The 21368-nt window shown below is 41.6% G+C and overlaps 1 protein-coding gene across 1 annotated transcript in view; it reads right to left on the reverse strand.

The window, feature by feature from the left end:
- Positions 1–21368, reverse strand: part of LOC128664561 (tetraspanin-15-like) — a 473765-nt gene that overhangs the window by 361689 nt on the left and 90708 nt on the right. The window contains exon 3 of the mRNA XM_053719379.1: positions 4292–4366. Within this exon, the coding sequence (XP_053575354.1) occupies positions 4292–4366 (75 nt within the window). The remainder of the gene's footprint in view (positions 1–4291; positions 4367–21368) is intronic.

The raw sequence follows: 21368 nt of genomic DNA on the forward strand, positions 1-21368 counted from the left end.
TACTAAACTCTTATCTCAGTTGTATGTGCACCCCCAAAGATTGACCATAGTCCTTCCAGATGCATCCAATACTTGTTGGAGGGAACATGGAGAAAAAAAAGGCACAATGACCCACGTGGTGGTGCTGCCAACACATTGCTTCCTTCTGGATACTGTCTCACCCAATCCCCTTAGATCCTCTAATTTTCCACTAAACAATAAATATCTCCGGCAAAGTAAGACTCTGGTTTTCTCACATTTTAATAAACACAGCTCGTCCCCAGCAAATGGAAGCAAACATGACCTACCTTCATTCCACTCTCAGGTGTCCAATAACCACTTCCTAGAACATTAGCAATATATCCTTAAATCCCTCAGATACATGATTATTTGACATTTTTGTGGAATGACTATATTATTTTTTATTTTTTATAGATGAGGAGCTATTTCTCCAGCAGTAGAACTATGAATTTGAATGCTATACCTGTTTTATTTACCATATTTAATTTCTCTTATGTATCATAAAACCTTTGACTGTATCACCTTTTGTACTGCATTCCTGTTTTGTTTAACTTGATCAAAGAGTATGTTTTTATCTATCTATGTACTTTGTGCATCCTTTTTTGTTACTCCTAACTATAATTGTTTTATGAGGTTTTCAGTGTCATGTATTTGCTGCAAATTTGTTTTTTTACTATGTTATCAAAAATAAAATATATAAAAAAAAAAAAAGATGGTTGGCATAACAAGGGGCAGCTTATGTCCCATACCTATCCGAAAAAGCCTTCATATAAAGAACAAAATTAAAAGGTGTATGTTCCCTACACAACACAAAATCATCTCTACTATATAAATATATTTTATTATATGGATCACATTTTTAATGGGATTCATTCAAGATCAACCAGAGCATTTATTGTAGATAAATTAAAATTTGTGAAGGTTGAACTCGATGGACGTCTTTTTTCACCCTCATCTACTATGTTATTTTACATTCTCTCCAGATGTTTATTTCATCCTGATACACAGGAACGATCTGATCAACTAAAGATACTACCTGTAAATAATTAAATTTGTCATGAACAAAAACAATATAAAGATGCCACATACATAATTTGTAGAGCCTTAAAACCCACAAGGTTTGAGACAAGGCTCAAATATCTACTACTTGTTTGTCTAGTGCCTATAATTTGATGCGCTGGTATTACAAGTGGAGGGCAAATATCGCGCTCTGATAAGCGCAATTTTGCGCTCCACTCATAATCTAGCCCTTAATATGTATCTATAACAGATACAGAAATAGAAAATATCCGTTAGATCCTAAAAATCTTAAGAAATATAAAACCTCATTTTATGTAACTGCTGATCCATTAAAGTATATCAAATCTAATAAAATAAATATTCTCTGCAGAAGCAATATAGTCATATCTCCTAGCCCAACTATAAGTTAACCAATTCATGAATACAAAAGTGAATGACACAAAAAATCAGGCCCTTCTACTACAAAAAGTATTTGACTGGTTCTCTAAGCCAGTGTTTTTCAACCAGTGTGCCGTGGCACACTAGTGTGCCATGAGAGATCCTCAGGTGTGCCACGCCAGACTGACAACAGTGTGACATATTTTTTAAACTTTGCTTGTTTTTTACTCCCAGTGCAGGGGTAGTTTGTAGGAGGCATGGCATAACAGCACAATACATACAGTATGTGTGTGTTTGTGTGTATGTGTGTGTATATATATATATATATATATATATATATATATATATATATATATATATATATATATATATATGCTGTATTAGGCTACAATGTGTGATTTTTTTTTAAATTTTGGGATGGTAGTGTGCCACAGGATTTTTTAATGTAAAAAAGTGTGCCACGGCAAAAAAAAGGTTAAAAAACACTGCTCTAAGCTATAGCTACTAATGAGTACCAGTGTTCATTGATTCCTTAATCTTTGGTTACAATATCTCTGTGCTACAGGTTGTCTTTTAGAATTTGAGAGAGGAACAAGTTGCTGAACTGCAGGAGTACACAAGCAGAAAAAATGAATGAGTTGATTATTTAGCCTAAAAAGAAAGAGTGAATGATCAGGGGCAATCTGAGAGAACAGATCATTGTTTTGTGGACTTGTGAGTGCTCGACTGAGCAATTCATCAGTAAAACAAAGAGTCTAGCGAAGTGTTGCAGTCACACTGGAGTGGAAGGAACCACTGTAGGCAGTGAAAGTGGAGAATGTCTGGGAATGGTAGAGTAATCTTTTTATTTTAGCTGATGATTGAAGAAAGTAATATAAGTTTGTAAGCACAATACAAGATGTTAGGGCAAAAAGTTATAGAGTTCAGAGTTTACAACTTTGTATCTTTTAGCTCTGGTAGTTTGCTTTTTAGTGTACAGTGATTGTTTATTGAACAGCTCCACTGTTGTCTATGTCAATTATAGTATCTTTATTATTGTGTTATGTTATTACATCATTGCATGCCCAAATATTCATTTATCAAACCCAATTCAAATCTGTGGATACAGCGATTGAGTGGCTAATTTATGCATCAGTGTGTTTTAATTAGATATGAGTCAAGAGGAAGAGAGAGAGGAAGAGAAAGAGAAAGAGACAGAGACAGAGACAGAGAGAGAAAGAGAGAAAAAGAGAAACAGAGAGAGAGAGAAAGAAAGAGAGAAAGAGAGAAAGAAAGAGAGAGAGAGAGAAAGAAAGAGAGAGAGAGAAAGAGCGAGAGAAAGAAAGAGAGAGAGAAAGAAAGGGAAAGAAAGAGTGAAAGAGAGAGAAAGAAAGAGAGAAAGAAAGAAAGATAGAAAGAGAGAGAGACAGAAAGACAGAGAGAGAGAGAGAGAGAGAAAGAAAGACAGAAAGAAAGAAAGAAAGAGAGAGAGAGAGAGAGAGAGAGAGAGAGAAAGAAAGAGAGAAAAAAAGAGAGAGAAAGAAAGAGCGAGAGAAAGAAAGAGCAAGAGAAAGAAAGAGCGAGAGAAAGAGAGAGAGGAAGAGAGAGAGAGCTCTCAGACCGGAGCGGACATACATCCCATGACCCCTAAACAGGCTCAGCTTTGAGTGCTATGGCACTCACTAAAAGCTACACTATTTCCAGAGTCACAGGCAGTTAACTCCGGGCATGCCTGGGTGCAGGTCCATAGGGAGAATTACAAAAACAGACACTACAGCACACAAAAAAAAAAACAGCACTTGCTCACAAGCTTAAACTTAAAGCTACACTATTTCCAGAGTCACAGGCAGTTAACTCCGGGCATGCCTGGGTGCAGGTCCATAGGGAGAATTACAAAAACAGACACTACAGCACACAAAAAAAAAACAGCACTTGCTCACAAGCTTAAACTTAAAGCTACACTATTTCCAGAGTCACAGGCAGTTAACCCCGTGCTTGTGTGTCTGCATTTGTGAACCCTGACTTGTTCCCAGTTTGTTTGATTATTAGCTTTTATTTGAGTGCGTGGCTGCATTTGTGTGGCTGTATTAGGGACACAGGTTTTTGGAAAACACCTTGATGTGGTACCTGGGCTTGTCTGATTTGGCAAAATGTAGTAACTGACTCTTCCAGTTTTGCTTTTAATCCTAGCTGAGAGCTTGTGAGCGAGTGCTGGACTTTTTTTTTTTGTGTGATGTAGTGTCTGTTTTTGTAATTCTCTCTATGGCCCGGGGTTAACTGCCTGTGATTCTGGAAATAGTGAAGCTTTAAGTGAGTGCCATAGCACCCAAAGCTGAGCCTCTTTATAGGTCATGGTGGTTATAGGTCATGGGATGTGTACCCGGTCCGGTCAGAGTGCTGTCCCCCTCCTCCTTGTTTTGCTTACGCTTAGGGTGATTACATAAGTCTGTGAACCCTGACTTGTTCCCAGTTTGTTTATTAGCTTGCATTTGTGTGTGTGGCTGCATTTGTGTGGCTGTATTAGGGACCTAGATTTTTGGAAGAGACCTTGACATGGTACCTGGGCTTGTTCCATTTGGTGTGCTGTAGTGTGTGTGTATATATATATATATATATATATAAAAAACATGTTTAAGTGAGCATGTGTGTGTCTGGTAGCAGATGTCGCAATCACTGTGATAATCTGGCATATACAGATGTGTCACTGGCTCACAGATAGAGAGATGTGTAAAGTACGCAAAGTCCTTATTCTCAACTGCAATAATAAAAAACAATCTCTATAATTTGAGACAATGACCAGTTGGCGTGTTATTAAACCCACACTAGGGTAAGACTTATTTGTTGTTATAAAACTATGTTCTATAAATATCTTAACATATCTACTTCATCATTTATACAGAAAGCCAAAACCTACCTGGTTCTCACACACCAGCTCAATGATGAGTAGTAGGATCTGAATGAGGAAGACAACCAACAGCACCCAGAAAAACTGAAAGAAAATAATAAAAGTTTCAGATATTGAAGAGAAAAAGCAAACAACTACAAAACAGGTGATCCTCCATGCTAATCTCTCTTTAGACACATTCTATGTAGATCAATAATGAAGAGCATTGTATGTACCACAGTATATGTGGCAGTGCTTGTATGATCTCCTTCCACTTATATTGCCTACAAAGGGCTAGTTTCCATTAGGGTTGTAAAGCTTGGAAACTTGTGGTAAAAACATTTATCTCCATTAAAGTCAATAGAGAATTTTTATGTTACCACCAGTGTCCAAACATTACCACCTCAATGGAAACAAGCCCAAAGTTGGCTATGTGTCAACAGATGTGCACAGTGAATGTTGCTATATTCATAAAATCCCTATTCCTACCATCTTGTACTAACAGTTCTCTCACAAGTCACCTCACATACAGCTTCTTTATTTTTAATTGAAATTCATTACAAAAGACATTTTCATTCAATTTGCCATATTTTTGATATATGCAAAAAAGATAAACCGATTATAAAAACAAATATCAGATCACTACAGCAAAGTTTCTCAAGTTCTGTAAAACTGCACTTTTCTCAATAATCCCCTCTATCTACCAAATCATCTATTCATATTAATGTCTGTTGTTATATGGTAATTGTATTTGTTGCCTTGTAGTGACCCCTGTCTCTGTTTTATATCTAACATTATAAGTGTTGGGAATACAAGATTCAAGAATATTAAAATACCAAGTGTCATAATTAAAATGCCATAAATCAATTCTCCATTATGGAATACAGAGCATGAGACAACTTGACCTGTGTCACTATCTGGATATTTACTGAGCAATAAAAAAAAAGTGAAGAACCCCCTATGACTTGCAATACATACTGATCAACACCACTTTTCAAAATTGGTATTTAACCTCTGCGCTTCAACAAAATGAGGAACAATGCACTGCGGATGTCTTTTCCTAGCTGTCCCAAAGATAAATTAGCTCATTAAACCTCAACAGAATTATAACATATTCTGCAGTATAAAATGTTTAATTGTTTTGTAGTTTTGCTTCTGTAGTTTGTTTGCCCTGAAATTAAAATTTTGTGCTAGAATGCAATCAAATGTAAAGGGGCATTATAATAAAAAAATGTTCTATCATCCATATGAAACTGCATTTAAACATGTCAAGACTTTTATTGTCTAAATAATTAAATAAGACATACCGGTATCAGTTGTACACTTCCTACAACTGCTCATTGGCTTGTAACATTAGCAGGAAGTGCCTTTCAGCTAATAAGCATTGGCAGGAAGTGCCTTTTAGCCAATGAACCTTAGCAGGAAACCTCTATTAGCAATGTGCATTAGTAAGAAGTGCCTGTTGGCCAATGACCATTAGTAGAAAGTACACAACCGATACAGCTGTATTAGTTTTAATTTAAACAGCTTTTTAATTTTATATTATTGTTGCAAATAAATACTATGGGGCCGATTTAACAAGTGCCGAATGGCCCTGAAGGTAACTTGTTTCCGCACAAGCCTTCAGGCTCCCCGAAACAGAAGTTAAGAAGCAGTGGTCTTAAGACCGCTGCACCTTAACTCGAACGCCTCCTCTGAGGCAGCTGACATCAATCCACCCAATTGCATGTGATCGGGTTGATTGACACCCCTGCTAGCGGCCGATTGGCCGCAAATCTGCAGGGGGCGGCATTGCACAATAAGTTCATCAGAACAATCAATGTGTGGTGGACATGATCCGCTACAGAGGACCATGTCCACTCGCACTTTGTTAAATAGGCCCCTAAAAGTTTAACTGCTGCTTTCATATGGATGGAATATTATTTCATATATAGTGTCTCTTTAAGAATAAAAAAAAGTGAACATAAATTGTGCATTCTTTCTTTATAGACTCATAATTTCACTAGTCTTTGCAGTACATATTGTAAAGCCATAACATTATTCCAGTTTTCAAATATCCTGAAATGTAATATATAGGAAGCAGGCATCATCTCTCTCAATGATAAAGGAAAAACAAAAAATAGTAAAAAATAACATTTATTGTAAAGATGATTAAAAGAACACAGAAAAAACATAAAAACATTAGAAAAATGCTGTGGTCTGGTGGAAAAGAGTGCCAAACATGTTTCGGGCCTATCCCTAGCCCTTGTTCAATGGCATACACACAGACTCCAATCAGATCACTATTTAAAGGGACATAATACTCATATGCTAACTCACTTGAAACTGATGCAGTATAACTGTAAAAAGAAGACAGGAAAATATCACCTGAGAATCTCTATGTAAAAAAAGGAAAATATTTTACCTCACAATCTCCTCAGCTCAGCAGAGTAAGTTCTGTGTAAAAAGTTAAAATTCAGCTGCTCCCAGCTGTAGGTAAAAAAAAAAAAAAATGAAGAAATGAACTGCAGCCAATCAGCATCAGCAGTGCTGAGGTCATAAACTCTTTTACTGTGATCTCATGAGATTGGACTTAACTCTCATGAGATTTCATAGTAAACTTCCTTAAACTGAATAGGGAAGTCCTTTACAATGGGATGTGGCTACTGAGAAACTTTTGAGGTAAAATAACTTTCTTTTTTACATAGAGATGTTCAGGTGATATTTTCTAGTCAGCGTTTTACATGCTGCATCATTTTCAAGTGTTTCAACATTTGGGTATCATGGCCCTTTAAGACAAAAGAGTCTCTAATTAGCTCTGAGACACGTGATTCAAATACATCTTAAAGGTATATTTCTGTATATTAACTGGCTGTTGTAAAAAAACAGCAATTATATGTGAACTTGATATAAATGTTTATACAAAAGTCATAGTTAGAATACTTATATATATATATATGCAAATACAATTTTTTTTTTTTTTAGCACACCTTACAAAAAGTTTAAATCCACATCTGGGAGTGCTGCCAATATGACCCAGTAATTACACAAAGAGGTACCAGCGCACATTCATTTTCCAAAGCACAACATATTTTTTACTGCTGCAAAAAATTGCCTGCAAATACATCAAGAGACAACTATTCTTTTTTAAATAATATTGGGAACTTAGTCACACAATATGGCCATATTCTGCTTAGCCAGTCACCACTTTCAAGGTGCCCCAATTCGACTGGTCCTACTCTACAGTCCTTTTTGCCACAGAGGGCTGAAACATTCCTGCTTTTACTCATCATAATAGAATGAGACTTTAAAATTACCAGGGAGACTGACCATCTCCCATTGGTTTAAGCACCCCACCCAAGTTCAGGTGTGCTCATAACAGTGTTATAGAGTTGTGAATAAAAAGCCAGGGAGTCTCATTCTATTATGAAGAGTAAAAGCAGGAATGTTTTGCAGCACTAAAAAATATGTTGTGCTTTGGAAAATGGATGTGCGCTGATACCTCTTTGTTTGTATATATATATATATATATGAATATGAACTAACCTGAGGAAACGGCCAGGAGCTTACGGCCGAGAAACACGTTTTAAGCTCAAATAAATTAATTTTACTACTATACTCGGATGCTTAAGTACCTCTTTTTCTTGGAAAAGTGAATTACATCTTTACCGTGGGTATTACACTCCCAGCATTTGTTTTAAATCGGTTGCAGCGGCCACGGCGTAATCAGATTTCCGGCTCTCTGTCAGAACTGTTCCGATACCCACATACAGACAGGAGTTTCTTTTCTTGTTGCGGAGATCCAGCAGCCGGTCCTGTTGCCGAAAAGATTACATCTTCTTTCAGCGCACTGACTGCTGTGAAACGTCAGCCTGCCTGTTTGCACTTCTTTTACCAAGAGTGCCACTATCCTTGTGAGTACCTGTTCACCTGTCTCACACACACTGCTCTACATATGTTTTGAGTTATCTACACTATGCTACGACACCCAGCTAATCATCTCACTCACCAGTGACCCCACCACCGCCAAGAGAAACGTCCACGAAGGGCTGACAGCAGTCGCCACCTGGATGAACTACAACTGCCTAAAGCTGAACGCAGACAGAACCGAAGTCCTCCTCCTCGGTCCCACCACATCTGCGTGAAATTACTCCTGGTGGCCCACAGCCCTCGGACACCCTCCAACCCCCACCGGCCATGCACGAAATCTAGGCGTCATCCTGGACTCATTACTCTCCATGGACCGGCAAATCAACGCCTTCTCTTCTGCATGCTTCCACACACTTCACCTGCTGCGAAAGATCTTCAAATGGATCCCAACCGAGACCAGGAAGACTGTCACTCACACGCTCGTCAGCAGCCGAATGGACTATGGTAACGCACTCTACGCCGGCACCACCATCAAGCTCCAAAAGAGACTACAGCGCATCCAGAACTCCTCGGTCAGACTAATCCTTGACATCCCTCGTCAATGCCACATCACCAAATACCTGCGGGACCTGCACTGGCTCCCCATCAACAAAAGAATAACCTTCAAGCTTCTCACCCACGCATTCAAGGCCCTCCACAACATCGGTACCGAATACCTGAACCACCGCGTTACCTTCTACACCCCTGACAGACAACTTTAATTGGCCAACCAAGCCCTGGCTGTCATCCCCCGCATTAGGAAAACCACAGCGGGAGGCAGATCCTTCTCTCACCTGGCTGCCAAGACTTGGAACACCCTCCAGCTGCACCTTAGACAAGCTACCGCCCTAACTAAGTTCAGAAAGGACCTCAAGACCTGGCTCTTCGACTGAACTGCAACCCTCAGCGCCTTGAGACCCTTACGGGTGAATAGCCGCGCTTTATAGATAGATAGATAGATAGATAGATATGAGGCGCTTTCTTTTTGTTTTCACCTTTTATATATACACACACACATATCCAATGAAATCAACTAGAGAAGAAAAAAAAAAAAAGGATTAAATAGCAGAATTATATGGAGATACTCTTGATACAATAAATTCAATTTTGGAAATATTTTCCCTTATATACTATTTATTACCATATTTTCCCCTTTTTCCTAATAATGTGATGGAATTAAGAGTCTTAGTAAAACAAATGTACATCCATAATGGAATTTAAGACATCTGGATGTTTGGATTGAAGCTTAAAGATCCATAACACTTCTTTCTGATCCAATAACCTCTCCCTGTCACCCCCTCTCTTATGCATTGGGATGTGATCAATACCTTGTATTTGTAAAAGTGTGTCATTTGATTGGTGTTCATATCTGAAGTGTTTGGCTATAGGGGTGTTGCTGTCAGGGTTGCTAATGTCTCTAAGGTATTGGAGAGCTCTGTCTCTTAAGGCCCGTTTAGTGCGACCAACATACTGTTTATTACAGCACATACATGTCAACAGATATATAATGTGTGTTGTATTACATGTTACATTATGTCTGATATCGTATGTTTCCTTTGTTACTGCTGATTCAAATTTAGTTACAATTTTGATATATTGGCAAGTTTTACATATATTGCCATTACATTTATGACAACCTACTCGAGTGGGAAGCCAAGTGTTGGGTTTCTGTTTAGGTAGCATTGAAGGTGAAAGAATGGTTCTAAGTGTTTTTTGCCCTCCTAGTGGTGAAATTACAACCCTTGGAAGAAAACAGAATTTATGCTTACCTGATAAATTACTTTCTCTTACGGTGTATCCAGTCCACGGATTCATCCTTACTTGTGGGATATTCTCATTCCCTACAGGAAGTGGCAAAGAGAGCACACAGCAGAGCTGTCCATATAGCTCCCCCTCTAGCTCCGCCCCCCAGTCATTCGACCAACGGTTAGGAGAAAAAGGAGAAACCATAGGGTGAAGTGGTGACTGTAGTTTTCCAAAAATAAATTTGAATCTGACTTAATTGCCAGGGCGGGCCGTGGACTGGATACACCGTAAGAGAAAGTAATTTATCAGGTAAGCATAAATTCTGTTTTCTCTTACATGGTGTATCCAGTCCACGGATTCATCCTTACTTGTGGGATACCAATACCAAAGCTTTAGGACACGGATGAAGGGAGGGAACAAGTCAGGTAACCTAAACGGAAGGCACCACTGCTTGCAAAACCTTTCTCCCAAAAATAGCCTCCGAAGAAGCAAAAGTATCGAATTTGTAAAATTTGGCAAAAGTATGCAGTGAAGACCAAGTCGCTGCCTTACAAATCTGTTCAACAGAAGCCTCATTCTTGAAAGCCCATGTGGAAGCCACAGCTCTGGTGGAATGAGCGGTAATTCGTTCAGGAGGCTGCTGTCCAGCAGTCTCATATGCCAATCGGATGATGCTTTTCAGCCAGAAGGAAAGAGAGGTAGTAGTAACTTTTTGACCTCTCCTCTTACCAGAATAGACAACAAACAAGGATGATGTTTGTCTGAAATCTTTAGTTGCTTTTAAATAGAATTTTAAAGCACAAACCACATCAAGATTGTGTAACAGTCGTTCCTTCTTAGAAACTGGATTAGGGCACAGAGAAGGAACAATGATTTCCTGGTTAATATTCTTATTAGAAACCACTTTTGGAAGGAAACCAGGTTTGGTACGCAAAACAACCTTATCTGCGTGGAACACCAGATTGAGTGAATTACACTGCAAAGCAGAGAATTCTGAAACTCTTCGGGCAGAAGAAATAGCTACCAAAAACAAAACTTTCCAAGATAATAACTTAATATCTATGGAATGTAAAGGTTCAAACGGAACCCCTTGAGGAACTGAAAGAACTAAATTTAGACTCCATGGAGGAGCCACAGGTTTATAGACAGGCTTGATTCTAACTAGAGCCTGTGCAAACGCCTGAACGTCTGGTACTGCTGCCAGACGCTTGTGTAACAGGATAGACAGAGCAGATATCTGACCCTTTAAGGAACTAGCTGACAATCCCTTCTCCAATCCTTCTTGGAGAAAAGACAATATCCTTGGAATCCTAATCTTACTCCACGATTAACCCTTGGATTCACACCAACAAAGATATTTCCGCCATATCTTATGGTAAATTTTCCTGGTGACAGGCTTTCTGGCCTGGATCAGAGTATCTATAACTGATTCAGAGAACCCACGCTTAGCTAGAATTAAGCATTCAATCTCCAAGCAGTCAGTTGCAGAGAAACTAGATTTGGATGCTTGAATGGACCCTGTATTAGAAGATCCTGCCTCGATGGCAGCTTCCATGGTGGAACCGATGACTTATCCACTAGGTCTGCATACCAAGTCCTGCGTGGCCGCGCAAGCGCTATCAGAATTACCGAAGCCTTCTCCTGTTTGATTCTGGCTACTAGCCGAGGGAGAAGAGGAAACGGTGGAAAGATATAAGCTAGACTGAATGACCAAGGCGCTACTAGAGCATCTATCAATGCCACCTTGGGGTCCCTAGACCTGGATCCGTAAAGGGGAAGTTTGGTGTTCTGACGGGACGCCATCAGATCCAAATCTGGAATGCCCCATAGCTGGGTCATCTGAGCAAAAACCTTCGGGTGGAGTTCCCACTCCCCCGGGTGAAAAGCCTGACGACTCAGAAAAACCGCCTCCCAGTTGTCTACTCCTGGGATGTGAATTGCAGATAGGTGGCAGGAGTGATCCTCCGCCCATTTGATGATCTTGGTTACTTCCTTCATCGCTAGGGAACTCTTTGTTCCTCCCTGATGATTGATGTACGCTACAGTCATGATGTTGTCCGACTGAAATCTGATGAATTTGACCTCCGCTAGTTGAGGTCATGCCTGGAGCGTGTTGAATATCGATCTCAGTTCCAAAATGTTTATCGGGAGAAGAGATTCTTCCCGAGACCATAGACCCTGAGCTTTCAGGGAGTCCCAGACCGCACCCCAGCCTAACAGACTGGCATCGGTCGTGACAATGATCCACTCCGGTCTGCAGAAGCACATTCCCTGAGACAGGTGATCCTGAGACAACCACCAGAGAAGAGAGTCTCTGGTTTTCTGGTCCATTTGTATTTGAGGAGACAAATCTGCATAATCCCCATTCCACTGTTTGAGCATGCACAGTTGCAGTGGTCTGAGATGAATTCGGGCAAAAAGGACAACGTCCATTGCCGCAACCATTAATCCGATTACCTCCATGCACTGAGCTACAGAAGGTCGAGGAATGGAATGAAGAATTCGGCAAGTAGTTAAAAGCTTTGACTTCCTGACCTCCGTCAGAAATATTTTCATTTCTACCGAGTCTATTATTGTTCCCAGGAAGGGAACCCTTGTGAGCGGGGACAGAGAACTTTTTTCTATGTTCACCTTCCACCCGTGAGACCTTAGAAAGGCCAGAACAATGTCCGTATGAGCCTTGGCTCTGTGAAAAGACGACGCCTGTATTAAGATGTCGTCTAGGTAAGGAGCTACTGCAATGCCCCGCGGTCTTAGTACCGTTAGAAGGGACCCTAGCACCTTTGTGAAAATTCTGGGAGCGGTGGCCAACCCGAAAGGAAGGGCCACAAACTGGTAATGCGCGTCCAGAAAGGCGAACCTTAGGAACTGATGATGATCTTTGTGGATAGGAATATGTAGGTACACATCCTTTAGATCCACGGTAGTCATATATTGACCTTCCTGGATTATCGGTAAGATTGTCCGAATGGTTTCCATTTTGAAAGATGGAACTCTGATGAATTTGTTTAGAATTTTTAGATCCAGGATTGGCCTGAAAGTTCCTTCCTTTTTGGGAACTACAAACAGGTTTGAGTAAAAGCCCAGTCCTTGTTCTGCAATTGGAACTGGGTGTATCACTCCCATCTTTAGAAGATCTTCTACACAGCGTAAGAACGCCTGTTTCTTTGTCTGGTCTGAAGACAAACGAGAAATCTGGAACCTTCCCCTTGGAGGAGAGTCCTTGAATTCTAGAAGATACCCCTGAGCAACAATTTCTAATGCCCAGGGAACTGGGACATCTCTTGCCCAAGCCTGAGCAAAGAGAGAAAGTCTGCCCCCTACTAGATCCGGTCCCGGATCGGGGGCTACCCCTTCATGCTGTCTTGGTAGCAGCCGCAGGCTTCTTGGCCTGTTTACCCTTGTTCCAGCCCTGCAAAGGCTTCCAGGTTGCTTTGGGCTGGGAAGCGTTACCCTCTTGCTTTGCGGTTGCAGAGGTTGAAGCAGGTCCGCTCCTGAAGTAGAGAAAGGAGTGAAAATTAGCCTTGTTTTTGGCCTTAAACGGTCTATCTTGTGGAAGGGCATGGCCCTTTCCCCCAGTGATATCCGAAATAATTTCTTTCAACTCTGGGCCGAATAGGGTCTTTCCCTTGAAAGGAATATTTAGTCATTTTGTTTTGGACAACACGTCAGCCGACCACGATTTGAGCCAAAGCGCTCTTCGCGCCATGAGGGCAAAACCAGAATTGTTCGCCGCTAACTTAGCTAATTGTAAAGCGGCATCTGTGATAAAAGAATTAGCCAGCTTTAGAGCACGAATTCTATCCATGACTTCATCATATGAAGTCTCCCTCTGGAGCGACTCCTCCAGCGCCTCAAACCAAAAAGCTGCTGCAGGAATAATGCAGGCAATCGGTTAAAGAAGGAAACCTTGTTGAACAAATATTTTCTTTAGTAAACCTTCTAATTTTTTATCCATAGGATCTTTGAAAGCACAACTGTCTTCTATTGGTATGGTTGTGCGCTTGGCTAGTGTTGAAACTGCTCCCTCTACCTTAGGGACCGTCTGCCACGCGTCCCGCCTGGGGTCAGTTATGGGGAACATTTTCTTAAAGATAGGGGGGAACAAAAGGTACACCTGGTCTCTCCCACTCCCTAGTCACAATATCTGCCACCCTCTTCGGGATCGGAAACGCATCAGTGTATACAGGGACTTCTAGAAACTTGTCCATTTTACACAATTTTTCTGGGACCACCATTGGGTCACAATCATCCAGCGTAGCTAAAACCTCCTTAAGCAGTACGCGGAGGTGTTCCAGCTTAAATTTAAACGCTAAGGAATCTGATTCTGCCCGCTGATAAACCTTTCCTGTGTCAGAAAGGGTACAACAGATAAATCATCCAAAACTTCAGATTGCTCATCCTCTGTTCTTAAAACTGAGCTATCACGCTTTTTAGGAAAAACTGGCAGTTTGGATAGAAATGCTGCAAGGGAATTATCCATGACTGCTGCTAATTGTTGTAATGTAATAGGGGCCAATGCGCTAGAGGTACTAGGCATCGCTTGCACGGGCGTAACTGGTGTCGAAACATGGAGAGAGGAAGGAGGACTACTCTCATTACCTTCCGTTAAAGAATCATCTTGGGCTACATTTTTAAGTGTCACTGCATGGTCTTTAAAATGTTTATATACCTTAGCACACTTTAAACACAAATGTAAAGGGGGTACCGCCATGGCTATTAAACACATAGAACAAGTTCTATCTGTAGGCTCAGACATGTTAACAGACTTAGACAGCACTCAAATACAGTAAAATACAATTTTTGAAAAAACGGTACTGTGCCTTTAAATAATAAAAAGCGCACACTTTTTTTTACTAAATCTATGATCCTAATGCTTTGAAATGATTGCACAGTAAATTTCAAGTCAATTAACCCCTTACTGCCCAAACCGGAGCAAATTAAACTACAGCACCATGCCACAGCCTCTGCTGTGGCCCTACCTTCCTTGGGGATTAGTTTTGATCGAAAAACAGAATTTATGTTTACCTGATAAATTGCTTTCTCCAACGGTGTGTCCGGTCCACGGCGTCATCCTTACTTGTGGGATATTCTCTTCCCCAACAGGAAATGGCAAAGAGCCCAGCAAAGCTGGTCACATGATCCCTCCTAGGCTCCGCCTACCCCAGTCATTCGACCGACGTTAAGGAGGAATATTTGCATAGGAGAAACCATATGGTACCGTGGTGACTGTAGTTAAAGAAAATAAATTATCAGACCTGATTAAAAAACCAGGGCGGGCCGTGGACCGGACACACCGTTGGAGAAAGCAATTTATCAGGTAAACATAAATTCTGTTTTCTCCAACATAGGTGTGTCCGGTCCACGGCGTCATCCTTACTTGTGGGAACCAATACCAAAGCTTTAGGACACGGATGAAGGGAGGGAGCAAATCAGGTCACCTAAATGGAAGGCACCACGGCTTGCAAAACCTTTCTCCCAAAAATAGCCTCAGAAGAAGCAAAAGTATCAAACTTGTAAAATTTGGTAAAAGTGTGCAGTGAAGACCAAGTCGCTGCCCTACATATCTGATCAACAGAAGCCTCGTTCTTGAAGGCCCATGTGGAAGCCACAGCCCTAGTGGAATGAGCTGTGATTCTTTCGGGAGGCTGCCGTCCGGCAGTCTCGTAAGCCAATCTGATGATGCTTTTAATCCAAAAAGAGAGAGAGGTAGAAGTTGCTTTTTGACCTCTCCTTTTACCGGAATAAACAACAAACAAGGAAGATGTTTGTCTAAAATCCTTTGTAGCATCTAAATAGAATTTTAGAGCGCGAACAACATCCAAATTGTGCAACAAACGTTCCTTCTTTGAAACTGGTTTCGGACACAGAGAAGGTACGATAATCTCCTGGTTAATGTTTTTGTTAGAAACAACTTTTGGAAGAAAACCAGGTTTAGTACGTAAAACCACCTTATCTGCATGGAACACCAGATAAGGAGGAGAACACTGCAGAGCAGATAATTCTGAAACTCTTCTGGCAGAAGAAATTGCAACTAAAAACAAAACTTTCCAAGATAATAATTTAATATCAACGGAATGCAAGGGTTCAAACGGAACCCCCTGAAGAACTGAAAGAACTAAATTGAGACTCCAAGGAGGAGTCAAAGGTTTGTAAACAGGCTTAATTCTAACCAGAGCCTGAACAAAAGCTTGAACATCTGGCACAGCAGCCAGTTTTTTGTGAAGTAACACCGACAAGGCAGAAATCTGTCCCTTCAGGGAACTTGCAGATAATCCTTTTTCCAATCCTTCTTGAAGGAAGGATAGGATCCTAGGAATCTTAACCTTGTCCCAAGGGAATCCTTTAGATTCACACCAACAGATATATTTTTTCCAAATTTTGTGGTAAATCTTTCTAGTTACAGGCTTTCTGGCCTGAACAAGAGTATCGATAACAGAATCTGAGAACCCTCGCTTCGATAAAATCAAGCGTTCAATCTCCAAGCAGTCAGCTGGAGTGAAACCAGATTCGGATGTTCGAACGGACCCTGAACAAGAAGGTCTCGTCTCAAAGGTAGCTTCCAAGGTGGAGCCGATGACATATTCACCAGATCTGCATACCAAGTCCTGCGTGGCCACGCAGGAGCTATCAAGATCACCGACGCCCTCTCCTGATTGATCCTGGCTACCAGCCTGGGGATGAGAGGAAAGGGCGGGAACACATAAGCTAGTTTGAAGGTCCAAGGTGCTACTAGTGCATCCACTAGAGCCGCCTTGGGATCCCTGGATCTGGACCCGTAGCAAGGAACTTTGAAGTTCTGACGAGAGGCCATCAGATCCATGTCTGGAATGCCCCACAGCTGAGTGACTTGGGCAAAGATTTCCGGATGGAGTTCCCACTCCCCCGGATGCAATGTCTGACGACTCAGAAAATCCGCTTCCCAATTTTCCACTCCTGGGATGTGGATAGCAGACAGGTGGCAGGAGTGAGACTCCGCCCATAGAATGATTTTGGTCACTTCTTCCATCGCTAGGGAACTCCTTGTTCCCCCCTGATGGTTGATGTACGCAACAGTTGTCATGTTGTCTGATTGAAACCGTATGAACTTGGCCCTCGCTAGCTGAGGCCAAGCCTTGAGAGCATTGAATATCGCTCTCAGTTCCAGAATATTTATCGGTAGAAGAGATTCTTCCCGAGACCAAAGACCCTGAGCTTTCAGGGATCCCCAGACCGCGCCCCAGCCCATCAGACTGGCGTCGGTCGTGACAATGACCCACTCTGGTCTGCGGAATGTCATCCCTCGTGACAGGTTGTCCAGGGACAGCCACCAACGGAGTGAGTCTCTGGTCCTCTGATTTACTTGTATCTTCGGAGACAAGTCTGTATAGTCCCCATTCCACTGACTGAGCATGCACAGTTGTAATGGTCTTAGATGAATGCGCGCAAAAGGAACTATGTCCATTGCCGCTACCATCAACCCGATCACTTCCATGCACTGAGCTATGGAAGGAAGAGGAACGGAATGAAGTATCCGACAAGAGTCTAGAAGTTTTGTTTTTCTGGCCTCTGTTAGAAAAATCCTCATTTCTAAGGAGTCTATAATTGTTCCCAAGAAGGGAACCCTTGTTGACGGGGATAGAGAACTCTTTTCCACGTTCACTTTCCATCCGTGAGATCTGAGAAAGGCCAGGACGATGTCCGTGTGAGCCTTTGCTTGAGGAAGGGACGACGCTTGAATCAAAATGTCGTCCAAGTAAGGTACTACAGCAATGCCCCTTGGTCTTAGCACAGCTAGAAGGGACCCTAGTACCTTTGTGAAAATCCTTGGAGCAGTGGCTAATCCGAAAGGAAGCGCCACGAACTGGTAATGTTTGTCCAGGAATGCGAACCTTAGGAACCGATGATGTTCCTTGTGGATAGGAATATGTAGATACGCATCCTTTAAATCCACCGTGGTCATGAATTGACCTTCCTGGATTGAAGGAAGAATAGTTCGAATGGTTTCCATCTTGAACGATGGAACCTTGAGAAACTTGTTTAAGATCTTGAGATCTAAGATTGGTCTGAACGTTCCCTCTTTTTTGGGAACTATGAACAGATTGGAGTAGAACCCCATCCCTTGTTCTCTTAATGGAACAGGATGAATCACTCCCATTTTTAACAGGTCTTCTACACAATGTAAGAATGCCTGTCTTTTTATGTGGTCTGAAGACAACTGAGACCTGTGGAACCTCCCCCTTGGGGGAAGTCCCTTGAATTCCAGAAGATAACCTTGGGAGACTATTTCTAGCGCCCAAGGATCCAGAACATCTCTTGCCCAAGCCTGAGCGAAGAGAGAGAGTCTGCCCCCCACCAGATCCGGTCCCGGATCGGGGGCCAACATTTCATGCAGTCTTGGTAGCAGTGGCAGGTTTCTTGGCCTGCTTTCCTTTGTTCCAGCCTTGCATTGGTCTCCAAGCTGGCTTGGCTTGAGAAGTATTACCCTCTTGCTTAGAGGACGTAGCACCTTGGGCTGGTCCGTTTCTACGAAAGGGACGAAAATTAGGTTTATTTTTTGCCTTGAAAGGCCGATCCTGAGGAAGGGCGTGGCCCTTACCCCCAGTGATATCAGAGATAATCTCTTTCAAGTCAGGGCCAAACAGCGTTTTCCCCTTGAAAGGAATGTTAAGTAGCTTGTTCTTGGAAGACGCATCAGCCGACCAAGATTTCAACCAAAGCGCTCTGCGCGCCACAATAGCAAACCCAGAATTCTTAGCCGCTAACCTAGCCAATTGCAAAGTGGCGTCGAGGGTGAAAGAATTAGCCAATTTGAGAGCATTGATTCTGTCCATAATCTCCTCATAAGGAGGAGAATCACTATCGACTGCCTTTATCAGCTCATCGAACCAGAAACATGCGGCTGTAGCGACAGGGACAATGCATGAAATTGGTTGTAGAAGGTAACCCTGCTGAACAAACATCTTTTTAAGCAAACCTTCTAATTTTTTATCCATAGGATCTTTGAAAGCACAACTATCCTCTATGGGTATAGTGGTGCGTTTGTTTAAAGTGGAAACCGCTCCCTCGACCTTGGGGACTGTCTGCCATAAGTCCTTTCTGGGGTCGACCATAGGAAACAATTTTTTAAATATGGGGGGAGGGACGAAAGGAATACCTGGCCTCTCCCATTCTTTATTAACAATGTCCGCCACCCGCTTGGGTATAGGAAAAGCTTCTGGGAGCCCCGGCACCTCTAGGAACTTGTCCATTTTACATAGTTTCTCTGGGATGACCAACTTGTCACAATCATCCAGAGTGGATAATACCTCCTTAAGCAGAATGCGGAGATGTTCCAACTTAAATTTAAATGCAATCACATCAGGTTCAGCCTGTTGAGAAATGTTCCCTGAATCAGTAATTTCTCCCTCAGACAAAACCTCCCTGGCCCCATCAGACTGGGTTAGGGGCCCTTCAGAGATATTAATATCAGCGTCGTCATGCTCTACAGTATCTAAAACAGAGCAGCCGCGCTTACGCTGACAAGTGTTTATTTTGGCTAAAATGTTTTTGACAGAATTATCCATTACAGCCGTTAATTGTTGCATAGTAAGGAGTATTGGCGCGCTAGATGTACTAGGGGCCTCCTGAGTGGGCAAGACTCGTGTAGACGAAGGAGGGAATGATGCAGTACCATGCTTACTCCCCTCACTTGAGGAATCATCTTGGGCATCATTGTCATTATCACATAAATCACATTTATTTAAATGAATAGGAATTCTGGCTTCCCCACATTCAGAACACAGTCTATCTGGTAGTTCAGACATGTTAAACAGGCATAAACTTGATAACAAAGTACAAAAACGTTTTAAAATAAAACCGTTACTGTCACTTTAAATTTTAAACTGAACACACTTTATTACTGCAATTGCGAAAAAACATGAAGGAATTGTTCAAAATTTATCAAATTTTCACCACAGTGTCTTAAAGCCTTAAAAGTATTGCACACCAAATTTGGAAGCTTTAACCCTTAAAATAACGGAACCGGAGCCGTTTTAAACTTTAACCCCTTTACAGTCCCTGGTATCTGCTTTGCTGAGACCCAACCAAGCCCAAAGGGGAATACGATACCAAATGACGCCTTCAGAAAGTCTTTTCTAAGTATCAGAGCTCCTCTCACATGCGACTGCATGCCATGCCTCTCAAAAACAAGTGCGCCACACCGGCGCGAAAATGAGGCTCTGCTTATGCTTTGGGAAAGCCCCTAAGGAATAAGGTGTCTAATACAGTGCCTGCCGATATTATTATATCAAAATACCCAGATAAAATGATTCCTCAAGGCTAAATATGTGTTAATAATGAATCGATTTAGCCCAGAAAAAGTCTACAGTCTTAATAAGCCCTTGTGAAGCCCTTATTTACGATCGTAATAAACATGGCTTACCGGATCCCATAGGGAAAATGACAGCTTCCAGCATTACATCGTCTTGTTAGAATGTGTCATACCTCAAGCAGCAAGAGACTGCACACTGTTCCCCCAACTGAAGTTAATTGCTCTCAACAGTCCTGTGTGGAACAGCCATGGATTTTAGTTACGGTTGCTAAAATCATTTTCCTCATACAAACAGAAATCTTCATCTCTTTTCTGTTTCTGAGTAAATAGTACATACCAGCACTATTTCAAAATAACAAACTCTTGATTGAATAATAAAAACTACAGTTAAACACTAAAAAACTCTAAGCCATCTCCGTGGAGATGTTGCCTGTACAACGGCAAAGAGAATGACTGGGGTAGGCGGAGCCTAGGAGGGATCATGTGACCAGCTTTGCTGGGCTCTTTGCCATTTCCTGTTGGGGAAGAGAATATCCCACAAGTAAGGATGACGCCGTGGACCGGACACACCTATGTTGGAGAAATAAGCCTCTCTGAAGTCCTCAAGTAATCTCTGGACTCTTCACATGAAGCTGTCTGTAAAATTAACTGCGCAACTGAGACGCGAATTTCAGGCCCCCTCTCTCTTCACTCTGGAGTTGTGGGGCCTTCCCAAGCCAAAATAGGTGTCTAAATAAATGCCATGCGGAATAAACCCCAAAAAAGTGTTTCAAATGTAATATAAACTTGTATAAATATCAGATTTTTGTAAAAAAAAGAATCGATTGCCCCTTAACAGTGTCCACCAGTGTTTTGAGCCCTTTCAAATAAGCCTTCCTTCTATACTAAGTCTCAGAATATGGCTTACCTTCCCCACATGGGGATTCTTGTCAGTCTTCTAGCATTACTAAGTCTTGACTAGAAAAAAATGACTGAAACATACCTTAAAGCAGTTAAGCCTGCAAACTGTTCCCCCCCAACTGAAGCTTTTCTGGTACTCAACAGTCCTGTGTGAGAACAGCAATGGATTTTAGTTACAACATGCTAAAATCGTTTTCCTCTCAGCAGAAATCTTCATCACTTTCTGCCACAGAGTAAATAGTACAAACCGGCACTATTTTAAAATAACAAACTTTTGATTGA

The sequence above is a fragment of the Bombina bombina genome, chromosome 6 (genome assembly GCF_027579735.1).
Source record: "Bombina bombina isolate aBomBom1 chromosome 6, aBomBom1.pri, whole genome shotgun sequence".
Lineage (NCBI taxonomy): Eukaryota > Metazoa > Chordata > Amphibia > Anura > Bombinatoridae > Bombina > Bombina bombina.